Here is a 26,216-nt window from a genome sequence, read left to right on the forward strand (position 1 = left end):
AAAAAAATCTGAAAAGTGGATTCATAATGTGTCAGTCTGTAAAAGTGATTATCACTTGTCAAAAAAAGAGCAGTAAGTGTGCTTTCAAATTGGCAAAGAAATTTCGTTTTGTGACTAATGTGAAAATATGACTGTGTGCATATAGGAATTACAGGCAGAGATTTATTGTGTACTGCTCTGGTGATTTCATTGTTGCATTAGTAGTAAAAAGGGGGAGTCATTTTTTGGTGCAGAAGCAGACTCTTAGCACACACCCAGCTGCTTTCCATGTGGAATCATGCACAGTATTTACAAGCGAGTGGGGTTTGAGGTTTCAGCCAGTAATGCAAATACATTCAGCATCACTAAGGCTGGTTGCCCTTGCTGGAATGTAGGCAGCCACCCAGGTTACACATGGTGGTGGTCTGAAAAAGCAGTTTGGACATGTGCTGTTTTCAGAATCTGAAAAGTGGATTCATAATGTATTTTTCTTTTCCAGAGGGGGAGAAAAAGGTGAATGCTCAATTGGTCACTTGCATACTTTGTGGTCTGGTCCACTTTATCTCTAAAAGATTTAAAAAAATTAGTTCTTAATTTCTCAAGGATCTTGAGATGTGGTAATTGATTTTTAGTGTTTAAAAAAAAAAAAAAAAATACGCTTACCGTACGCGTACGGTAAAAAAAAAATAAAAAAAAAGTTTCAAAGAAAAAATAAAAAAAAGTTGAGAGGTAAGGTTGGCTCTTATAAGAGCCGTTGGGTTCATACAGGGATGGAGGAAAGAAAGAATGGGAGTATTATGAGCGTCTACAAACATGCTGGTCTATCTTATTGTTAATAAGGGGAAGACTGATCTCCCCAAAAACAATAAGACCACCACATCTTGTACACCTCATTTCAACCCTCCCAAATCGAGGGTTGATGTCCACAGGAAAAGAAGAAGGTGATGCTCCCACATCAGAGGAAAGGCTCAGCTGAGCTGCCGATGATGTACTCGGCTGAGCATCTGAGGCTGGGCTCTGGTGACTTACTGAAGGGTTTTCTTCAGCATGTCGAGCAAAGGTCCTTGGGTGTCTGTCCTGGAGGTGTCTCTTCATAGAGTGATTTCCAAAGGAGTATTTCCTCCTTGGATTTCCTCTTGATAAAACACGACCACAAAGTTTGCAAGTGACCAATGGAGCATTCACCTTTTTCTCCCCCTCTGGAAAAGTGAAATACTCCCATACAAAAGAAGTCTTTTGTTTCCTCCTTCTCTGGATCATGGTGGTGCTGCTGGCCTCACTCTCAGAAGAGGTCTGCTGTTCTGCCATTGTATCCCAATGTCAATCCAGCTCCTGCTCCTAGAGAATCACAAGCAGAAATGAGGGGAATGGGTGTGGTGTGGGAAGAATCTGGAACTGAAAGTAGTTTCAACCAATGAAAAGTGTTCTTTCAAGCAGTAATGAGGGGAATGGGTGTGGTGTGGGAAGTTTCTGGAAGTGAAAGTAATTTCAACCAATAAAAAGTGTTCTTTGTAAGTCACATGACCTGCCGTGCGCGCACGTGACGCTTACGGTGCGCTTACGCAGCGCGTATGTCACAATCGCGCATGCGCATTACACGCCCCTGCGTACCCGCGACGTTGCTTCCGGGTGTACGCGTACGTCACTCACGTACGCGCACCGTACTTATGACGTACGAAGCGCGTACCGTTAGAAATTAGCATTTTAAAAACCTTGCAAATTCACTGAAAAAACCATGGGTTTCACACATGTTATAGTTAGGGATTAGCATTTAAAAAACCTTGCAAATTCACTGAAAAAACCATAGGTTTCACACACGTTATAGTTAGGAATTAGCATTTAAAAAACCTTAGAAATTCAATGAAAAAACCAAAGGTTTCACACATGTTATAGTTAGCTGGACATTTCACTCGTAAAAAACCAATGAAATTTCCCCGTTATAGTTAGTTCAGCTAACTATAACTCGCGCGCCCGCAATGCACTACTGATGACGTCACATATTACATCACTCATGACATGGTCACTGACATCACTCATGACATCACTGATGACATCACTGATGACATCTCAAATGACATCACTGATAACATCACTGATGACATCATCCTTGTGAAATAGTAGCAGACCTCTTCTTCCCCTAATATAACCTTTAATACACACATATAAAAAAATGAAACTAAAATGTTCGAAATAATGAACATATCAATATCAGTTACAACAACCTATTCAGTAATTCTAAGAACCACATACACATCCACTCATTCACCAACAGTCCTATACAGTCACTCATACATGTAGTCACTCATCATATGTATTAATACACCTGTACATCCTGTTACACAACGCCACTCATCCATAGAGTTACTCACACACAAAGTCACTCATGCTAATAAAGAATCAAACATCCATTTACTTGCATATACAGTTATACACACACCACCACACCTACTTCTACAGAAACTTACACATACTTAGTCTTTTAAACAATCACTTATAGAAACACATACTTATTCATACAGGAACTCTTTCAATCTCTTACTCTCACATATACTCAGTTATATACACCAAAAGACACATATAACAGTTAAAAACATATGTAGTTACTCATGGAGACACTATTGAGACAGTCTTTCACTCACTAACACACCTTTACACATACTCATCCACCCATATAGTCATGCACACATGCTGTCTTCAACACATACAGTGAGTCACTCATTCATGCACCTATGCACTACGTAATACCCCCCACCGAACCATGCAGACACTCAGACTGATACTCAAAAAACCAACTAATAACCTATATTGACACCCATGTAGCTACTCACCAACCCATGCAGCCACTTATACACAAAGTGAGAGACTGATACAGATATTTACATATTTAAACATTACTCACTAAGCCATGTATTCACTATGATACATTTTAACAATCAGTTACACAATACATTTTTCAAAAAAAATCATCCATTTAGACACTTATATACCCATTTAATCTTCCATCGAGCTTGAGATATACTTATATAAAACCTATTTAATTTTCAGAAAAACACACATTCACTGGATGATGTCATCAGTGATGTCATCAGTGATGTCATTTGAGATGTCATCAGTGATGTCATGAGTGATGTCAGTGACCATGTCATGAGTGATGTAATATGTGACGTCATCAGTAGTGCATTGCGGGCGCGCGAGTTATAGTTAGCTGAACTAACTATAACGGGGAAATTTCATTGGTTTTTTACGAGTGAAATGTCCAGCTAACTATAACATGTGTGAAACCTTTGGTTTTTTCATTGAATATATATATATATATATATATGCTACGGGGGCCCTGGCTCACACGGTAGTGGGCAAAGATCACACACGCCACAGGTGCCGAGGCCTGTCCTGATGCCTGGCGTTGGGCCCCCAGGTTACTTCTGAAGGGCTAGGCCTTCAGATGCTGAAATGATGTCCGTTGTTATTTACTCGATTGTTAAACGATTGGTTATTTCCTGGGTCATCCGCGGGTGTAGAGCGTTAGGCGCTTGTCTTTCCATCGGGTCGGTTTGATGCGGGATGGTGGTTTTGGGCACAGCCACGTGGTGGGTCTTTCTGTGTCTGACTGGGGTTAGCCTTCCGTTAATCTCCCTGTGTGTCGCACACGGTTGTAAGACGGGGGGCCACTAGCCCTGTTCTGATTGAGTTGCTACTACTGTTATTAGTATTAAACACATCAGGTACCCGTTTGAACCCAACTATAGGTACTCTAGGACGCATGTCCTCCATCACACACATCTTCAGACCGGACTGCCCCTCCTCCCCCCCTCCAATCCTTGGAGCAATAGAGGTCCAAATACTTGGGGGGTGGCAGGCTTGGACAGAGGTTGGTGGCGAGCTCCCACATCATTCGGTAGGAGGATTTCGAAAAGTCTTTGGGCAGGTCATTGGTCGCTCCTCCCGCTGTATTTGCTGTCATCTTATTCTCACTGGAAACCCCTACTCCTTCACGCCTATTGTAAGCTGAGGATGCTGGTTGACACTGTTAGACAGTTATTACACACACCTGTGTGCCTTGGCATGGTTTGTTTCGCATCAGGGCCAGTTTGGGGTTACTGGCGAATTGTTTGCTCCAGGGCTGAAGCGGGCGCTTCTAGAACAGGGCTAGATTGCTTAGGCCAGGCAGCAGGACAAAGGTCTTTTTGGCACTGGCAGAATGGTGCAGGCTGCGAAGTAGTGCCATTGCAGAACATTGATTTGTCAACATTCTGCTAGGAAATGATGAGCAGCAGTAAGGTATTGAACCATGGTGAGAATTGTGGTGGGTTTCGTGCTCAACAGGAGCAAGGGAATTGCATTCGGTTCGCAAGCTACAGGTACGGTCTACAGCACCAGAAACTGTAAAGCTGCTATGTTCGCCCAGGACTGGGCTGCCAATGTCATCTAACTTTACATCCAGCCACTAAGTAGGCATAGACATACTTGCGATGGTGCCAGGGGCACTCAGCAGTAGAGTTAGTTGAGTGTCATCACACCCCGATAGAACGTCAGTGATAAAACGTAGGTTGTGGCCACACACGACCAGGCACTCTAGGGCAGCTGGGGCGGGAGTGTGCCAGTGCCAGGAGGGTGCGGGTTGCCTGGTTAGGGCTGCTGGTTTGGAGGGAACACTAATACGGATCGCCACAGAGCACATTTTGCATTCACAGAAGGCTGAATTGATACTTTAATGGCATGGTGCCAGTTGCTTTAGTTATGCGCATGTTTCTTGGCTGCGTCAGGAACATTCAGAATGCAATGCTGGTGGTTAGCCTGTTGTCATGCTGTTCAGAGGTGTTTTAGCTCAGGCTTGGCCAAACATGGGTCACAGGCCGGTGGTCTGCGCTGGGATTCATGTTAACAATCAGGTGAAGCAGCGGAACGGGGGCTTATGGTCCATATGATTAAGGGAAACCCCGGGGTAACACTGATAGCCACAATTTAGCAGGAGACTAATTTGCTTTTCCAGTATCCAAAATAGAGAAGAATTTTACACGTTGGTTCTCCTCTGTGGGCACCCTGTCCTGTCTCTCCCTGGTATACTAGCAGAATTTTGGGAGGGCAAGGCTTTACAGTTGGTGATGACTGATGGAATATGATGGGCGTACTCCAACTGAGTGAAAGAGGAATTAAGGGCGCTTGCAACGCTTACCTCCTCCCGCATTGGCACTGCCAGGCAGGAGTGTCTTGTCAAAGGGATTGTTCTTTAGCCAGGCAAAGGCAACTTTGGACCATCGCCTATTCTAGGTTTAAGGTCATTTCAGTCAAATCCACGGGGGAATCTAGAAAGGATGAGGGAACCTGTCCGGATGGTGCATGCTGGCCGCCGGCCCGGTTGGGCGGAGACTTGTTTTGGCTGGACCTGGGTGAAGCCCGATATCAGCATGCGGTAGGTAAAAAGGAATACCTGGAGCCATGCGCGGTTGCGCAGAGCAAAGAGGTCTTGGCCTCATCAGGCATGGTCTTATGCACGCAAGTCCTCAGGGTGCCTAGAGGGAGATGGGGTGCTCCTCTCTAGTTTAGGCATGGATCTTTTCCTACTGGACCTAGGGGAAGCTTTGGCTGCAGCAGGTTGTAAGGAAATAGGTCTACCTTGGTGGGGGGCCCTGGTAGTGACGGTGGCCACTCCCAAGGCTGTGGAGGAGTTACAGGGCGATCCAGGGTCTGCACATACCAAGGGGTACATCATGCAGCAGCACCGCGGGGTGCTAAGCCAGGATACCCAGGGATGTTTTAGCGTGTCCCCTGGAAGAACGACGGCGCCCCGTTAGCCGACAGGCGGTTGTGGGTCTGAGCAACCGGGGGCTGCCATGTATGCTCCGCCCACCCATCACGGGGGGCGTGTGAAGCAAGTGGACTGGTGGTCCACGGATGGGAGGGGTGGACCCTCCCAATATTTGGTATACACCAGTTGGCGTTGCCATGGTGACTCTAGGCTTATCAGACGGGCAGGCGGCATAGGGGCTGGCCTGCCCTGGGATCGCCCGTAAGATAACCCACCTTGTTTGCATATTGGTTATGCTAATAAACCTGCAGCAATATTTCTCCACTTACTTACAGTGTCGTGTTTTATTTATGTACTTATGTGTTTTGTGATAAATGTTGCCGATATTGGCACTATGTAAGGCTGCCCGGGGGGGGGGGTTGCGTAGCGGCCCGCCCCTTGGAGGGCGGCCGCCTTAGTGCCACAGGAAGGCACAGGGGTGGGAGGTCGAGTCCCTGGGGTAGTCCAGGGGAGACCCCAGCAGATAGCTGCTTCCGGCGAGGGCGGGGAGGAGACAGGGGTACATATACTGTCTCCACCCCCTCCTCGTCCTCTTGTCCGCTCGTTCGCCTTGCCCGCCCCTCCGCTTACCCGGCGTCCGGAGGGACAAAGGGGGGGGCCAGGTCTTCTAACAATTCTACTTTGTGTTGCAAGAGGAGTTACAGGGCGATCCAGGGTCTGCACATACCAAGGGGTACATCATGCAGCAGCACCGCGGGGTGCTAAGCCAGGATACCCAGGGATGTTTTAGCGTGTCCCCTGGAAGAACGACGGCGCCCCGTTAGCCGACAGGCGGTTGTGGGTCTGAGCAACCGGGGGCTGCCATGTATGCTCCGCCCACCCATCACGGGGGGGGGGCGTGTGAAGCAAGTGGACTGGTGGTCCACGGATGGGAGGGGTGGACCCTCCCAATATTTGGTATACACCAGTTGGCGTTGCCATGGTGACTCTAGGCTTATCAGACGGGCAGGCGGCATAGGGGCTGGCCTGCCCTGGGATCGCCCGTAAGATAACCCACCTTGTTTGCATATTGGTTATGCTAATAAACCTGCAGCAATATTTCTCCACTTACTTACAGTGTCGTGTGTTTTATTTATGTACTTATGTGTTTTGTGATAACTGTTGCCGATATTGGCACTAGTATTTTTACAAACTTATGCACGCCACATAACTGCAACACTGAAACCTGTTTGGATAGGTTTGCAAAAATAGCAACGAGTTACAGCCTGCCAAGGACACACCTCTTGCCTTTGCCAATGCTCTATCGTCGTGTAATGACAATTGGAGCACAGGCATCGATTGCGGACTGGGCCAACCCATCACCTCCCACTTCCGACTGCATTGCATTCATTCTTCGGATAACTTTAGGTTCAAAGGGGGGGGGGGGCACGCGCATTTCATTCCTGTTAGCATAGTAGGCTGGCGGCAAATCCTTGGGGGGTTATTTATTAACAAAGGTTGCCCTGAGAGGAGTAACCATTAAACATTTCACATGTTTTGCCCTCTGACACATTCATCTTGTGTGCAAGTTAGGAATTCCATCTTGGCACTGAAACGTCTACTTTTTTCAATTAACTAAACTATTCAGGCTGAAGGCAGCGAACATTTTTTTATTGCCTGTTTTGGTGGGCAGGAATGTCGGTGGCTGGTTGAGGCCTCAGACTATCGGAACTGTCGATTAGTAGACCCAGCTCTGGGGTCGGGGGCGAAGCTTCCATTTGTGCAGCAGGTGCAGAGGCACCGGGGCCGTTCTGCGCCCGGCCGATCGCCCACGCCCCCCCCCACCCCCTCCCACGGTCACCCCCAGAACTCGGGATGTCACTAATGTCGTAAATATTGTAGGAGTGTGATCAAGAGGTCACTGAACGACGTGTGACTTCGGAAAGGAGAACAGCTGGAAATAGCTCCACCCCCTCCTGATCCCAGCAGAGCATCATGGAACCCCCAGGAGAAACCCAAAGAATTGCACTTCCACATTGCACGAGAGTTAAGATCGATAGAAGAGAAACTGTTTTCTGGAGCAGCAGACTGGTCTAGAAAAGGGTAATACAACATGTGCATAATAGAAGACCAGATGTTTGGTTCAGAGGATTTGTATTTGTGGTTAGTGGTCCTGGTCCATTCATGGAAAGTGGGGCTATTTAAAGGTAACAAGTGTGCGTAAAAAAAAAAAAAAAAATGTTCGATGCTGCATCAGGGCATTAAATATTCAAGGTGACGTCAAACACTTAAGTTAAATACAGTGACAGATGCCAAGACGCTCCACGTCGTAAGTGACTGAGCAAATTCTGTTTTAGCCGATGGTGCTCCGCGTTCTGTTTTTTGTAACCAGTGGACGTGTGGACAAGATTGATTGCTTTACAAAGTCACGACTGGCAGATGGTGTTTACGAAACGAGCCGCTTGAAAGTTATCGGCACTATTGCCAATCCCAAAGCTCGAGAAATGGGAGTCATTTAAGGGGGAACATTTGGAACAGAAATCTGAAGAAACTGTTAAAAAACAAACATGAGCTGTCATTCATCCACTCCTTGAAAGAAAAAGAAGCTTCCAGATTCCACACGTCATACAAGCTCTGACTCAGTTCAGTTCATAATGCTTTATTCGGAGCTTAAAAACAAAGTCCATAAAAGCACATACATACATAAAAAACTTCATCATTTTAACAATCGAACATATAAATACTTTAAAACAGTTTAAAATGACAGATTAGGCCTTGCTTTAATAGCCCGTAGAAGGAAGGTGGCAGTGAAAAAACATACATCAGGTGACGGGTTAAATAACAGATTCATAGTGTCTTTTACAGTCCTAACTCCATATTTCCTAAAAACAGGTTTTAAAAAAGCTGATCGGATATTTCCGTAAAATGAACAGAACAGTAAGAAGTGTACAGTACTTTGTGCGGTAATATTGTCACATGGGCAAGAACCTGTTGGGTGTTTCCTAATGCTTGGAAATGCGACCAGATGATGAACAATACCAAAACGGAGTCTTGTCAGAACAAATCGATGGGAGGGTCTAGAAACAAAACTCAGGTACGGTTGAAACCCTGTCGTTTCACTAAAACTTCCATAAAAACGACAGGTTGTTAAATTACCACTGGTCCTCCCTCACTTCTCATTCCTGTGGTTCATAAAAGTAGATTTCAACTCATTTTTGGTAAAACAAGAGGCTGCATGATGATCCTCTAATACATTAAGATCATAAATTTCGGAAAAACTATCAGAAACAAATTTTACCCATGGAATCGATAAATGCTTATCGGTGGAGAGACAATCTTCAATAATGGCTCTGTTTAAAGATGTCTCTTCCTTTATCCATATTGCACGCCAAAGCATAAGCGGTCTAAGGGCTACATGGTCTGAGAGATGTTGGACCCCAAACTCCCTATGCACCAGGTCGGTAGGAGCCGAAGTGGGTAGACTTAAAAGTCTTTTAAGAAAGGTATTTTCCTCCACTTGAAGACTACTACTCGGTGCATGCCCCCAAATACCGGCACCATAAAGAGTAATAGAAAGGCACCTCATTTGGTAGATTTTCAGCATATCCATGAGCCGTTTATCCCCTAATTTAGAAGCAAACTGAAACACCCCATGGGCACTTTTCGCCATTCTACCCCTTACATAATTAATCTCATTGGACCAACTACCTGATTTAGAAAAGGTGATACCTAGGTAGTTGAAAGTGTCCACTGTTAAAACCTTTTGTCCTTCAATAAAAAAAGAATGTGGCTTCTTACAACTATTGCCACACTCCATGACAAAGGTTTTTGATTTATTGATCTTCAACTTCCTGTCCTTAATGAACAGAGAGAATCTGTCCATTAGACGTTGCAGACCGATTGGAGTCCTAGATAAAATAACGGCATTGTCTGCATAAAGTAAAACAGGAATATGGAAATCGGGGGTTTTAGGGGTATCAGCCGCAACAGTCTTTAAGACCGAATCGACCTCATTAATAAAAAGTGTAAAAAGCAGGGGGGCGAGTACACATCCCTGCCTGATACCACGTCTGATAGGGAACTTAGGGGTACACTCCCCAGCCGAGCCATAACGTACGCTCGATCTAAGATTGGCATAGAGCCGGGCCAAGCTCTGACTCAATTGGTATGCTTGGTGTCTTTACACATTTTTAAAATATATTCACGTAAATGCTCTCAATGGGCTGCTGCACAGAGTTCCACTTCCAGTAGACCAGTTCCTTGTGTTAATCTGAAGTTAAGGTGTAGGGCCGTGCACCGCCGCACGGGTGTACACAAGTCTAGTTCACACCAGAATGTTTCTAGAAATAAAATGCAATTCTCTGCCTACCTCCATGCATGCTCAGCATGGTTACCCAACGGTCACTGTTGTAATGGCGCTGCATGCAGTACAGTGAGCAAACTAGGCCTGGGTGTGAAATTACGCTTGCTGAGTTTTTCCCACTCTGCGCTCCGCGTAGCTCCGAATTTCTCGCTCGCCAACGTTAAGTTGGTGAGCGAGGAAAATCTCACTCTAGACCACTTTCCGGCGAGATTTCTTAACATGGGTGGTCACGGACGGCCACAACCGCTCGTGACGAGGAACCTTCCGTTCGCGTACAGGAAGCTGCTCGATTAGGACACAGTCGAGCAGCAGAGAGAAGCAGCGCCCTCTTGCGCTGCACATGGTGCTGTGCGCGGTTTTCCAGTGCAGGACAAACACTTGGTCCTAAAAATCAGCGTGAAAAGCGCGACATAACGCATTATGCCGCTTGTGGAACTCCACGTAGGGTGGCGGAGTGTTTTGGTCACTATGTGGAGTTCTGCTAGAGCCAACCCATTACACGACTGTCTTCCATCCGTAGCGCACACTCATGTGAGCAAGGTTCAATCAGGGTCATGTTCTGCTGATAAAAAGAAGGACTCAAGTCACATTTTTCACGTTGCTGCCACTTGTTAATCACGGCCACTAAATGTTTGTGTGGTGCCTCCTATTGCACGCGTGTCAGCAGTGCTACAAATATGCGAAATACAATCAACACAATTACAGGCTGACAATTCGATGAAAATGCACGCAACAGTGCAAGCAATGTGTTCTCTCTGTGATAAGGAGACCATGTCGAATGTAGGCAGGTTATACCCAGTGGTCGAAGTGCATTAAAAACAAGCATTGGCATAGCCAATTGGTCTCAGTTTTGGGACCTTATAAGTATTTAGTTATGCAGCACAATATCCCTGGTGCAACAACATCAACTGTTGCATGGCTAAACACTTATAAGGTCCCAAAGGCGAGACCTAGTGGCTATGCCAAAGCTTGTTTTGAATATTGTGAATTATTATTGCGATGTCTTCATTGCTAAACTTCAAGTTACGATTGTTAAATATCGAGATTCATGCCAGAAGGAAGTCCGTAAACATACAGAAGGAAAAAAAAAAAGCAGTGAAAAACATTACTGCCCATCTACCAAGCTAATTCCCTCAGTGATGGGCTTTTGAGAAGGGCAGGGCAACTAAATACATGCTAAACCACACCTGGTGAGAAGGGCTAGCACCTGTGACTCCATCCTGTGATCTGCTGTCTGAAGACTCGTTTGCAAGCTTTAGAAAGCCATTCTTCCACAGGGGAGCACCCTTTCAGGCCGTTTCAGTAGATGAAAGAAGCCATATTAGACACCCCACTACTTTAGTATACCATGAAAATAGTTGAGTTAGGTGTTAGTGCAATGTTACGTTTAGTGTGATTTTTGTATCTTTTATTGCTTTTTCATTAGTCAGGCGTGCCAACGCTCCCTGCCATGTCATTAAAATGCTAATTACTTGTCACGATACAGAAGACACACTGGCGGGATGAAATCAGACTCTCTATTGATTTGTAAGACCTTCACCACTTTGCAATGCAGCGATTGGTCGTCATCAATCACTTCCGTTTGCAATCCCCGGGACAGAACTCACACTCAAAAACAAAACTATTTCTTCAAAAGGAGTAAAGGGCAAATAAGTCGAAGGGTCCTCATAAAAATAGGAATATTTTCTGGAATATTAAATCTGATCCCATTAATATGTGCAGAGCACAGTGTAGCAAATGTCGTCAGAACACTACATAAAACACGTTTCTAGTCTTGTACGTTCAGTTAACAAAATATTACATCTGGGAGTTTATATCTTGCTTCAAGTGAACTGAATTAATATTTATGACAACAATGCGTTGTGCAACGCAAGCCGAGGATTGGATTAATGTGCTTGGCATACATGGAGCAATTTGGCAAACATAAACTTGACACGTGTGATTACTTAACAAATGTAGGTATTATGGAGGAAGTTAGCAAGCCGAGTGCACTACAGTTACCCACAGGTGATTTTTCCAAAGACTGCAAATAATGGAATAGGCACATAGACTGAAATATTCTTTTACCCAGTAGGAGTGATTGCAACAAACAGAGGCCAAGGACTGAATGGCTATTGAACCTACACTTCTATCTCTACCTCAAATGTGATTTTCACTGCCTTGGGGCTCAGGAATAAGCTTACATCTCTCCAGCATCCGTTTTGGATCTATCTATCTGACACCCTCCATCAGTTCTCCATTTTTCAGTCAGTCACATAGTGCATGCATGGCTCTATGATCATTGTATGTGATTAGTGACTGAGACTGTGACGTCTGTATGTATGAAAGAAAGAGTGGCTACATGTTGTGCGCTCTACACAAGTCATATATATTGGCTTCATCAATGCTTTTAGGGTCTGTCTTGATAGTGAAGGTATCTGCGAACCTACCGGTACCAGTACTCTAATACTTTGAATATATACATAGAGTGGGATTTGGCTCCGCCCAGATTCTTATCTTTTGCTCTTACCTCATGAGTCAGTCAGCATCCTATGTATTATTTATATTGTAGTGCACGAGGGCTAATCTTACAACTGAAAAGTACATTGAATCAAACATTAAACGCTTTATCTTATAGTTGCATTATATAGAGAACGTAATCTATTTTTTTCTTATAGTTTTCACTGTAGCAGTTTTTAGGTCTCGCCTACGCAGTGCGCATGCGTGGCATAGGAGGACCTTTAGCCCTCGCTCAGCTTTTTCAAAGCAGTACAAAAGGGGGTGGTGATGGACGGAGCATCAGAACCAATCAAACACTCACACCCAGTCAAATGCCAGAAACCGGTCCTAGGAAGCTTGTTTCCGGTCCAGGGAAGACATGTCTTGGCATTTCGGGCTGGACTGTTCCCATGAGGCACAGGGTCAGACTGATTTGCATATGGCCATGTCTGAACTGGGGTGGCAGAGTGGGCTAAAGAACGGTGATGGATCAAACCCAGATCTGTTGACTGGGTGTGAGTGTTTGATTGGTTCCGATGCTCCGTCCATCACCACCCCCTTTTGTACCGCTTTGTTCGCCATAAGTTGGCAGGGTATGCTCAGACGTGAGTCCCTTGCTCACTTTGTCAATGGATTCAAGCAAGCCTGGCTGAAGACGGCTGAAATGCCAGAAACCGGTCCTAGGAAGTTTGTTTCCGGTCCAGGGAAGGCATGGCTTGGCAGTTCGGGCTGGACTGTTCCCATAAGGCACAGGGTCAGACTGATTTGCATATGGCCATGTCTGAATTAGGGTGGCAGAGTGGGCTAAAGAACGGTGATGGATCAAACCCAGATCTGTTGACTGGGTGTGAGTGTTTGATTGGTTCTGATGCTCTGTCCATCACCACCCCCTTTTGTACCGCCCAGCTCTTTTTCAAAGCACATACTCGTGCTTGTGGCAGCATACAGCTTGCGGGAGTGTGCAGCGGTGCGCCACAAGCATGCGCTTTGAAAAAGTGCAGACTGCGCACGCACCACTCCCGGGATTTTTCCTTCCATGCAGTTACCAGCAACATGAGCACGCGCGCACCAATCCCCGCCGGGCTGGTTTCTCTGGACACGCTCTCCTCTCCCTCCTCCACCTCCTGCCTCTCAACAGCATGTTCGAGTCGCACTTAAACTGCCAGAATAAATTATCCGCTGAAACACAGTCTTAAATAATGTGTGTGTGTACGTAGCTTCTCTAAAACAACTAATTATATGAGCATTAGAAATGTACGCTCTTGACATCAACTTGACAGAAAAGATTTTGCAGTCAATTTGCCCATTAAAGACTGGTTTCGGTATAAAAGGCCGGCGTATGCTTCGGTGCTACTGAAAGTACACCCGCTGGAGCCTCCCTATTTAATCTGAGTTTGTGAAATTAATGACATCGTGTCAAAGGCAGATTGAAACCTGAAATTTAAAGCGTGTTGAATAATGCAGAACAAATAGGCTTGGCATTTCCGTTTGATATGATTTGAAGGTTTTGCTTTCCTCAATGTGCTGCCATGTCTAAACCATGAAAAGCTAGTGCCACATGTCTCTCCTTCATGGGAGCATCATGCATTTAAAATACCACCCACTTTGACTCATACCTCAAATTACATAGTAGATTTCTTCCACCGTTCTTTCCATCTACCCAGCCAATCGCCCACACGTCTCTTTTCCATCCCATGGTACTCGTTCATTCATTTATCTGTTCAACCACCATTCCTTTGACCCTTCCATCCATCTTTTCACCCTACGACACATTTCCTTACACCCTTCCTTCCAAATCTTCAGCTTTCTTTTCAACTTTCTTTCCACTTTCGTTCCTTCTTTCCCTCTACCTTTCTTCCTTACCTTTCTCTCTCTCCTGCTCGCATTTCCATTGAATCTCTCCTTTATTCCAATGTTCATTATTGTGTTTCATCTCCTTTACAGTACTTTCCTCATTTGGGAGTTTTCAACCCACACCCCTCAACGCTCCCAAGCAGTATTGTACATGTGTATCTTTGATGTATCACTCGGTAGGGTAAGGAGTATTGAAAACAAAATAAACACAGAACCCGGTCTAGAGATACCTCACCATAGACATCCAATAAAGTATTTTCTAGCATGAACAAGTGGGAACTTGGACTCCCAGCTCTAAGTCGGCAGCTCACCTCCTGCAATTTAACCTAAATATGAAGGCATCATGGCAATATGCGGCACAGCGGAAGCACGGGCAGAACTGAATTATTTGCCATTCCGTACTAGGCATAGGAGATAAACAAGAATACGGATGGAGCGCGGAGCTTAACAGACACTCACCCGATCATTCTTGGGCCCCCTCGTGTCAGCCCCGGGGCCATTGCGGTGTGGACAGAGCCAGGCAGATGCACAGAAATATTTTGCCACTCGCACGCGCTCGCCCCATTTTCCAGCAGTGTCACATCTGCTGCTGCGGAGGGGAAAGCTCCATGTCTGCGGCTCAGCATCTGATCTCGGTGCTGCTTGAAGTGTGTATTCTCTTTTTATTCTAAAATCAATGGTACCACTGCTGCCTACACAAGGGGCTGTTGTGTTTGTGCCATCTCCCACCAGCTGCTTAAACTAATAAGCATTTAAGGACAAGGAATTGGGAACATTCCTCCCCCTTCTAAACTATTTAAGTAGCTTGTCCACACGCTTGCAAACACGCAGCAGTACTTAAACCCGCACATGCAGCTTTTATTTTGTTTGCAGCTTTTATTTTGTTATCAGGTTATTTTTACTTTATGCTGCAGCATTCCTCACTCCCATTCCTAAACTACATTTATACATTCACACGCTCTCACTTGTAGCCCTGGTGAAGACCGTGAAGACCGCTTTTTGTCAATGACATGGAAAGGTGTTATTTCTGTGGCGCCATCTCCGGTTGCCTTGTTTTATTTCCTTTCCGGCTCGCATCTCCTATCCCCATCTTTCATTTCCTTCTGCTTTCTACGTTTTACCCTTTCCTTTTCATTCACATCAGTCTTCGAGAAACCACCTCTCCACTATTCCAGGAAACGTGCACTTCCACCTCTGACCTCTTTCGCATCTTTATAGCTATTCTGCAGTCAATGCTGGCCGTAAAGTTCCATTTATAGTGTAGTACAAACATGATTGCCAAAGAGGCGCTGCAGTTTCCACTGTTGACATTGTTGTATGTTTTTTTTTATTGGGTGGTTAGACGAGAATGTACAGTACTGTTCAGGCACACATGCTTTGGTTTCCTTTTAGTTTGCCTTTATTTGATTAAATATAGCCGTAGTCGAGATATAGTGGGTCCCTCGTACATTCATGCACTGCTGCCTTTGTCCTTGCTGGACTTAGAATGAGTACACCCTACCTACAATTCTCGGAGTTGCTTATTTGACCTTCCTCTCTTCACTCCACTTCCTTCCATCTCGCATCTCATTTCTCCCTTTCAGTCTCGGCAATTAGTCCCCGTTACGATCTGTCTCCCACGTTCACATTTCATTCCATCTCTTCTCAACTTCTCCATCATCCTATTTATTTCAGGGTATAGCTAAGCTTCATACTATATATTGAATTCTCTTTATCACCTCTTATTTCTCCTATTTCCGCCCCCCCCGTCCCCCCTCCCCAATCTCCTGTTGCCTTGTTTTATTTCCTTTCTGGCTCGCATCTCCTATCCCCATCTTTCGTTTCTTTCTGCTTTCTATTTTTTACCCTTTCCTTTTCATTCTTCCATTTTCTCTGTCTTCTCCCTCTTGCACTCCTTTGTTCTTCACATTCCTTCTACCTCCTATCATTCAACTACATAGCTCACACTTTCTCTCTACCCTCCTGAATAGAGTTCTCCATCTCTTTCTCCATCTTTATATATCCTTCCATCGGTCTGTATTGCCATCGTTTTTTCATTGCTTCAGTTCTTGCTGGCTTTTTTCCTTTTCTCTACTGCACAGTCTGTCCTAATTTCTATCGCTTTCTTTATGCTTCCTCTTAGTATCATGTTGACCTTTTTTCTTACCCTATTTCACCCATCTTCTCGATCACATCTCTAGCACTCAGTCTTTTTTTCACCTTTGACCACTATCCTTTCTCCTCTATTGACTATACTGCCTTTTCTTGCCTGCTTTCTCCCACTTGCATTTCTCCCACCAGACCACTGGGGGCATCAACACGATGAAGGAAGTGTTCAAGGACTACAAGGAGGTTGGCATCCAGGTGCTTCTAGCTCAGTGCAACGCTTCTGTCTTGTAGTCACTGCGCCGTGGAGAGTACTTCAGCAAAGGGGAGGACAATCGGTCCTTCCACAGTTTAAGGCAGGCAGTGAGTTTTGCCCTTAAGGAAGAGTGATTACCTCATTTAGCAAGGAGAATTGCTAGCTCTGTCCATAATGTGCTGCACGGCTAAACACTTATGCAGTCCCAAAGGCGAGACCTATTGGCTATGCCAATGCTTGTTCTAAGATGTTTTAGTTCAGATTCAAAATGCCAGGCAGACGTATTGGCTTCACCAATGCTTGCTTGAAACGGAGTTCCACCCCAGTGTCTGACGTCACCATGCCCCTGTGTGCTGAAGCCAGTCGCTTCAAAGCCGGGGGCGCTTCCTGTATTTGATCACATGCTACCACCAGTCAGGCACCTTTCTCATTGCCTTCACGCTGAGTGAATTACCCACGTGTGAAGAACAAAAGTAGTACCACAGGGGGCCTCACTTCACCCACATTTCCTCCGCCCCAACACCAAAAGAAAGGATGCGCAGGCGTTTTGAATAATAATTGAGAAGGAACAATCGTGCCTAAACGCAAGACATTACACAGTTGGTACATTGACACTACCCACAAAAACCCAGCTATTCTTATATTGGTTCTACCTCATTAGAGAAATCAGTAATCCCAGGCACTAAAATTCATTACTATTTTGTTCTCTTAGTATACGAATGTTTAAAATCCATTCTAAGAAAAACATACATTTTTGTTTTGTACTTTTTGTTGACCTGTTCAGCTGCTCAAACCGCTCTACCGCACGCACACACACACGTTTGCTACAAAAAACACACAGTTCAAGAAAGTTAACAGAGAATGCCCGGGTCACCAGGCAGGCCCATCTCCAAAGATACGTCCTTCAGTCTAGCCCTTTGCCAGCCCATGGATTAGCAAAGATGTGTTTTATATAAGTGATCCAGGGAAAGTTCATGCCCCCGGGGAACAGTTTATTTTAGGGGCTGGCAGAGTGATTAATGGTTTATTTACAGGACAGACATGCAGACTGTCAGAGCTCCCGTCAGCCTTTGATGTAAAACACACTAAAAGGCATTCGCCGTCCTGATCTGCTTGGAGCTCTGGAATAAGACATGAGGGTGGGTGCAAGCAGTTCAGTCTGCTGCTGACATTGCCAAGCACAGGCACAATGAAAGGAAAACAAGGAATGCACGTGTGAAAATGCGCTGAAATAAAAAAAAAAGTCACTCAATTCGACGAAATCAAGACTCTTGGGGGCGAACTGGCGAAGCCCTTGTGAGTAGACTGACATTTCAAACTCTCTATTCCAATTATTAAAGCAGAGGTTGCATAGTTTGAGATTTAAACATACCGCCTGTGACAAATGCAGGAACCTCAAAGTCACAAGTTCGAATTCAGCCGCGGCAAGTTAACATTTGGATATTTCCGAGCAAATGTGGTACTTTAAATTGGGCAAGGGCAACAACGGTTATGTAGAGTGCCTAGAGCAATGGTAGGCAGCGCTACATAAAACAAGAACAGGGAAAGAACACAAAGAGCGAGAGAGAGAGCTCGGGAGTGCTGCGTGCGCAGTCTGTTCATTTTCAAACACTGCACTCGTGCTTGTGGCTCACCCCTGCGTGCCCCTGCAAGGTGTATGCTGCCACAAGCACGAGTGTGCTTGAAAATGACCAGAGCGACAGCTAAAGGTCCTCCTAAGCAGCGAATGCGCGCTGCGTAGGCGAGACCTAAAAAGTATGGGAACTATGATGCTGCGCACCCAAACATACCTCCTCAGCAAAGACATGTGCACTGGCCCTGACAATGCTGAAAGTTCTGCGGTAGGGGGGGGTCACAGGGGTAGAATGCATTGACAGCTGTTGGGCAAATGTAGTGAAGCGGCACTACAATTTGGTGGTGCACCATTTGGAAGTGGGTATGTAAAATGTCTACGATGGGATTGTTTTCGGCTACACTCAGACAATCTTGGATTATGGAAATTATGAGGGTAATTCATATGCTCCATGTGGAGATTACACAAACTCTGCTTTATCTTTTTTTTATGTTCGCCTTACCAAACTGGTTGCAAAAGGTATCATGTACTGTTATGCCTGTCATGATGTATGGTTTTTTTCCTTTTGTTTCATGAAATTCAATAAATAAAAAAAATGTATATAAAAAAAAAACTATGATGCTGCGCATAATGGGGGCAGGGTCAAACCGGTGGCTAATAAAGCAAATATGCTGTAGCTTTTGTTGGTCTTTTACCATCAGGTAAAACATACAAAATAAGGCACAGCTTGGATTAGAATGAAATGCAAGTTATGTTAATCAGTGGGAAACGCACTGTCGTACATTATGAAACCTCTATTAGTTAATGCACTGCAGAGTTCTGTGTCTAACCAGAGAGCCACAGAATTGCATCCTTGAGGGAGTTAAAAATCCCCCTCTTGGGATTGTAACTGGTTTATCTACTTGCTCCGTGGGAGTAAGGAGGAGGGACTGTGAGGGTGCTGCAGCTATTGCAGACTACTGTGAGCCCTCCCCCTCCATCTGCAATACATCTTCCTCCAGCAGCCTGCCCCTAGGATGTTGCCTGGCTGTTGTACCGCCCCTACCTCCTAACTGGTCTGAATTCTTAGATCAACTCAAAATCAAAGTCCTTCACTGGCTCCATAGAAATGTTGATTTTTCCACGTTGGCGGCTGACCGCATTTGATGACCCTTCGAGCTGCATGCGTGGGGTCCATGACTAAATGTCTTGCTGGTGATTGTGTCATCATTAATTATCATTTGGTTACTGGCGTTAAGGGTATTTTGTCCTCCAGGGGTAGTTTGTCATTTACTCTGATACAATCGAGCTTCTTCCATTTTTTTATTTTACCGCCACCATAGCAAAGGGACGCAGAGACTTTTAGGCTTATGCCATTTTGATTCCTCTCCTGCTATCCCTACCGCTTTGATTTACAGTGCTTGGCCAAAGGGTTGGAAGTTATAGGAAAATTGGTAAGATTCAGTTGTCTAGAAATCGAGCATTTTGCACTCCATCGCTAACCTATGCTACAGCCAGGAACGGGTCTTCTCCAGCAGGTGCAGCCAGAAAGCTGCCAGACACTTGTGATACGAATATGTACACCCCGTCACAACCAGGAGTAGCAAGGCAATTGCTTGGCACATTTTTTACAATCCATAAGGTGGGACGATCACCCCGGGTACTAACTTCAGGTGTATCTAGCACTACCCCTCGGTCCATGCTCTTCATAAGGACACTCCTTCGGAAATAGTGTCCAGGGCGTCAACCAGCACACTTTCTTCCACATCCCATATCGAACCATCAGTTTTGATCAGCGAGGTGGTTTGTCCAGCTGTCGATTGCGTAGTTTGGATTACCGGCACAGTTGTGCCCACCAGACAGTTGTAGGATAGAATTACTTGTGCTAATCAGTTTTAAAATGGATCGTAAATTGTGATTTATTTTAATCTGACTTTATACATATTGGTTGTTTTAACTATGTATTGTTATTTTGGATGTCAATGTATTGGCCGGTATGTTTCATTGATATTTACAGTACTTTTATTCTGTTTATGCTTGTGTGTGGATTAAATTTTTATATTCAATCTGACAAGTAAATGAAATGAACCCCGATTGGTGCAGGGGAGAATAGAGCCTTGTGTACGTTTAGTGCTATGAACTCCATCTTTGACAGAAAGCACTGAACATGTAAATTATTTTAACGTTGCACGCACACCGTATAAGATAGGCGGCTACAAAATGCCCAAAAAGGATCAAGATAGCGCTACCAAAATATAGATTTTAGAAATATCCAGACTGTACGTAGTGCAAATTGTTTCCATAGCGATCTTTAAAAGCAGCTGGTAGTTCCCTTACAATACCTCTCAAAAAGAATAAATTGTATCATCTGGAAGCTTCAGGGCACCCTTTACATTTGCAGATTAACCAGCTGTGCACATTTACATTTCTTTCAGCCAAGCAGGCACCCTGGCAAGAAGGCTTGTTAAACTGTCTGCCCCTCCCTCGGTTTCACAGCAGAGGAGACTCCCTGCCTTCCATTTCAGCTGAAGCAATATAAACGGCAGGCATTAACCTTCCAGGGATGGTGGTCTGTTCACAACTAGGGGGAACTGTTTTGTCTAATTGAAAAAGTACGGGTACGTTGTGGCCCTCAATCGCCCAACCCCTTTCGATCACTGGTTATGCCAGACTACAGAGCTCTAAATCTCACGTCTCCACACCACCTCTCGGCCTCCTCGACCGCTTGCTCATCTCTACAGAGAACCCTGGAGTACAACAATATTCCAAACCCAGTGCTCAAAAGAACTGTTCTTGTCCAATACTCTCTGGGCAAGATTCTCAAGGGTAACCTTAAACAAAAGTGTAAGTTTACACTTGCTGTAGTAACTTTACTAATTATTTGTATCCGCAAACTGCAGTTTTACTACTAGTAATTTTACTGCTAATCATTTCACTAGTAGTAAAATTACACTGTTTGTGAATGCAGAAAAGTGGTAAAGTTACTACAGCAAGTATAAACTTACACCTTTGTTTAAGTTTACCCTTGAGAATCTTGCCCAGAGAGTCTTGGACAAGAACAGTTCTTTTGAGCAACAAAAGTGTAAGTTTACCTTTGTGAACCAGGCCCCGTTGCTTTGTTAGGTCAGTGGCAGTGACGGACTGTGTACAGTGTTACATCAGGACGAGTGACGTGCTGCGCGCAGAGCTAGGTGCTGTGATGGGCCCAGCAGCTTTGCTGCATGCAGTGTTGAGTCAGCACTAGTGTTGCTGCACATACTAGTGTTCCTCCAGGAAAACTGTGTGCCGTGTTAAGTCGCCACTATTGCTGCACAGTATTACGTCATTTCTGCGGTGTGCAGTGTTAGGTCCGCAGCAGAGTTGCGGATTTAAGACTGTACAGAACCAGTATCGCTGCACATTGTTAAGTCACCGGTTTGGTGACTTGTTACGTCAGCAGTGCAGTGTTACGCTAGCAGGGCGGCGCCGCAGTTTTACATACTTGCCACCTTCTCTTCATTGCTCAGCTGCTTCCAGGAGCCCTTTTCCTTCTCCTTCAGCGCCTTCTGCTCCGCAGTCAGCTCCTTTTGGAACGGGGAATCCGGCAGCGGGAAGATCCTGTGGTCGAAGTAGTTCTCCCCTGGGACGTCCACCTGCTGAGAGACTGAGACATGCACCCCATTTATAATCTTGGGAAGCGAAGAAGCGTCGTGCAAGAGATCTCGCATACAAGTACACTTAGGGATTTGCCCTCCCTGGCCCCCGGTGCTTCATTTACCACGTACCCCCCTCCGCCCCCCAAGTGCCATAATTGCTCAGCAAGGGTGCAATACTTTCATAGAGAGTACTAATACTCTTCAGCAGCACACAGGTACTCTGGGATATTTAATACCTGCACTTCTAGATTTTCATTTCAAGAACGGCTCACCCCTAACTCTGCCCTGGTGAAGCAGGTGTTCAGAGGTAGTGACCTGCTGGGTGAACCCCACAGGCCAGAGCTTTACCCCGCCTTTCACTGGAGACTGCCCCAAGTAAAAAATGCAACAATTCTTTAAAAAAAACAAAACAACTCAGTACGGATCACTCTAAAGGGTCCAAAATTTCACGAATAGGTCCTTCTTCCAGTTTGACCCACCTCTGTCTCTTAGCAGCCATTTTGGACAACTGGTTCCTTCCTTGTGTGGACGCACACCAGTCTACACAACGTGGGTTTGGCACTTTGCTTACACGAGTAGATATGAATGGCAGCTGTCTGGAGTTTTACCAGGATTGGAACTAGTGTCTTGCACGCAGTGATCTGTGCAACTTATTCACTACCTGCTGAACTATCTCACTAAGCTCCCACCCTTTGACCTGCAGGTTATACGCAAAACAGGAAGCAGGCACATTAATCCTTTACACTATTGTACCAGGATTCAAACCTTATGACGAGCAATTGCTTAGACACACACCTGCTTCAAGTGCATTACCCACCCGAGCTATGTTACAAGTATTATACTTGCTGATAGACTGATGTCTACAGCAGGTGTCTCCCCCAGCTCAGCCCTACACCGTCTTAAAGGGCTATCACTTTGTGACTAAATAAGCCAGTCAAGCTATAGTAAATTAACTTTGCCTAAGCAGGTTTGGGATAGACTTTCTAAAATAGGTAAACACCTACAGTCCATAGTGTGAGTGACTCTGCTCTTCCTAACTCCACCCTTTCCTACTGAATCCTAGTACCTCCCACTTGTAGGCTCCGAGGGTAAATAATTTTTATTTTCAGTACTGGATCAATCATCACCAAAACAGATGAAATAGATCAGTGGGTTTAGTACCCTCTGCAAACTGAGAAAGGCAACCCACTGCCTCTTAAATGCACTCTTGGTCCTGGCAAATCTCTAGTCAGGTCAGGCCTGTCACTGCTTTTCCCAGTGTGTCCCAGCAAATTATTTCAAATAGATTCCATGCAAAACAAGAACAGTATAATAAAGTCACCTAGCAAGCAAAAGTCGAAACCAACCAGGAAAGGTGGTTAGAACCATTTAGTCTGTAAAGAAAATGACCCTGAAAAATGAACCTTTGTTAACCAGTTTAACAAAGGGGCATGCCATGATGCTTGCAGTGTAACTGAATGACTGATGGAATTTTGTTACTCAAAACTGTATGTGGGATGCCAACACCCAGGGCAAACCATCCAAATTGGGACAATCCATGGATTTGTTGATTGGTGCACAAAAAACTGTTCGTGAATTTTCATAAATATTTCGCATAACTCATATTTGTCAAGTGCCTATTTTACACACCAGAGAGGATGATCACCACCCGACACCCATAGGGTTGTTCACATAGTTTTAGGTGATGGAAGAAAAAGGGTCTCATAGCCAAGTGAAGAGAAAAGGTGCATCTGACCGCCAAAACGTGTTACACCCCTTGAGGCGAGCAGGAACATTATCTGTCAGATTATAGGTTTTTAGGAAGCTGCAGAAGTGTCCAAGATCACCGTAATCCTTTGATTGAAAACGTACATTTGTGAGGATCCGTTTTTCCCTTTACTAGATTTTAGATCAGACTGAAAAAAATCTGGAGGGAACTTAACCAGTCAGTTATTGCAATGGAGCTGAATCGCTGATTCACATTTTAAGCACTTGCCATTAGGCCTGGGCGGTAAATTCCATTTGCGGAATTTGGGTAATTTTGCGGTCCGTGGAGAACACGGAATTGCCCAAACTCCTGCGTTCCGTGGCTTCGCGGAATTTTTTGCTTGTTCGTGTTCTCAAAATGCGTGTTTGCGAGATATTTCCCCCTGAGCACGCAAAAAGCATCGCGAACAAGCAATTCCGCGTGTTCGCGGAATTTCTGCGTGCTCATGGAGATTTTTTTACCGTTTCGCAGAGCTTTGCGTAGCGAGACTAAGCAAATTCCGCCCACCCCTACTTGCCATGGTCTAGTCCACTTACGTTTAACTATTTTAAAATGATGGACAAAGTACCACTATACTTGCCCGGAAAGTTTAAAGAAGCCCATTTTAAATATGCCAGTCAATTGCTCTCACCAATACAGACAGCAGATTTATTTTTTTCTACCTATTTTTACAGTCTTATCAATTTAGCCTACTCCCGTATGACTAACCTCATTTTAGGTTTTGTACTTAGTAGGCCCCAAGAGTGAGCTTGTCTTTGTTTTATATGGTAATTTTACTGTGGTTTTCATTAATCAGGTTTACATAAAACTGCAGAATTCGTATCCCAGCATGCCCGACTCATTTTCATCCTTTTGATGGTAAAAGAATATAATTTAGTTACAAAACATGATGTTAGCAATAAAAGCACGAAGTCTTAGCTCGGAGAATAACTAACTTCGCTGTTCAAAATTAATTTTCCATCAAAATTCTGGGGTTGAGGTGTGTTCTTTACTTCCAGACAGTTGGCACCCGGCTAACGTGTGACATTGGCGCCATCTGCTGGCCGATCTGCAGACTGCAGCAGGGAACCTCGAACGTGGTCTCTCCTACCGCAACCCCGAAAACAATGGGAGACCGAATCCGTTTCAATTGAAACGCAAATCCGACCGAAAAACGGAGAATCTGAAATAAATAAAAACGCAATACAAAAAAATGTAAGCTGTCGGTTGGTGATAAGTGCGCTAGCCGTGCAGGGATGTCTACAGTGCTTGCAACCGAAATATAGAAGTGCAGGTACTCCATTTTCAGGAGCACCAGTTTCCTCCTGAGATGTGTTGGTGCTTTTCCATTAAATGTACTGCAGCAGTGCTGAGAGTGGCAAGTACCCTCCCTTTTAAATTGAAGTTCAGATCATTTAAAGCACTGGACAGCTACATATTTCTATAAATGCAGTCAAAAATGAAGACTGTTTTAAATAAACACGGGGTTCAACTGTTTCCTGAAAAAAAATATTTTCTGATACTGTTCAACTTGGCTTATTTTGTTGTTCCCTAACTGCAAGGACTCCACTATCAATAGTGTAGCAGGTGCAGTGGCAACAGGGCCCAGGGTATTGAGGGCCCACTTATAGTTGTGAGCTATCCAACAGTGTAATGGGAGCAGATTTTCTTAATTTTTGTTTGCAATTTTATATAGTGTAGACAGGGCTCCAAGGCATCAGAGCGCTTTACACCAGAATACATGGGTTACAGCATGTTCGCGTTATAGTAATTAAATGGGTGTTTACATCAATGGATGCGTGGACGAGTTACCACATTATTTAACTGCAGCAGTTGGTTAAAGGTAGTGCACAGTTAACGCTTAGATTTAGACAGTGGGGTCACATAACGAAGGTAGTTCGGATCCTGGTGGAGAGTACTTGGGTATGGCTGAAGGCGATTAGCCAAGAGGCCTGTCAAATGGGTGGAGCTTGAGGTTCTTTTGGAAGGAGACTTGGCAGGTGGTTAGATGGAGTGAGGGAGACAAAGTTCCAGATTCTAGTGGCGCTATCAGAGAAAAGGATGCCTTATGTATCGTTGTCGACTGAAGGGGGGGGGGGGGTGACAGGAGCAGGGATTGGGCATTTCTGGAAATCCCTCTTTGCTCCAGAGATTTTCAGTTTCTTGTTTAGATAGGACGGTGAAGAGGAATGTAGCACCCTGTGGGTCATAAATAGGCCTGGGCGGTGAACTCCGCTCGCAGAGTTTGTTGAGTTTTCCGCACTCCACGGAGCAGTTTTTTTCCCCTCGCTCGCATTAGTCAACATCAAGTTGGCGAGCGCGAATAAGGAAAATCCACCTCCCGGCGAGATTCTCGTTTGCGATCGCCAACATCAAGTTGGCGAGCGGGGAAAATAAACCTCCCGGCGAGATCTCTCAATGCAAGGGGGTCAGGGTTCTCATTGTGAGTGGTCGCTTATGCTCACGACTGCTCGCGTTTGCATTGAGAAAGCTGCCACTCTAGTAAAATCTACTCTAGTGGCAGAAAGGAAAGCAGTGCCCGCTTGCGCTGTGCATGGTGCCA

The 26,216-nt window shown here is 45.0% G+C and overlaps 1 protein-coding gene across 1 annotated transcript in view; it reads right to left on the reverse strand.

Annotated features, from left to right (window-relative positions):
• Positions 1–26,216, reverse strand: part of COX4I2 (cytochrome c oxidase subunit 4I2) — a 195,916-nt gene that overhangs the window by 41,848 nt on the left and 127,852 nt on the right. Inside the window, exon 3 of the mRNA XM_085619531.1 lies at positions 21,774–21,935. Within this exon, the coding sequence (XP_085475657.1) occupies positions 21,774–21,935 (162 nt within the window). The remainder of the gene's footprint in view (positions 1–21,773; positions 21,936–26,216) is intronic.

This window comes from Triturus cristatus, chromosome 7 (genome assembly GCF_964204655.1).
Source record: "Triturus cristatus chromosome 7, aTriCri1.1, whole genome shotgun sequence".
NCBI lineage: Eukaryota > Metazoa > Chordata > Amphibia > Caudata > Salamandridae > Triturus > Triturus cristatus.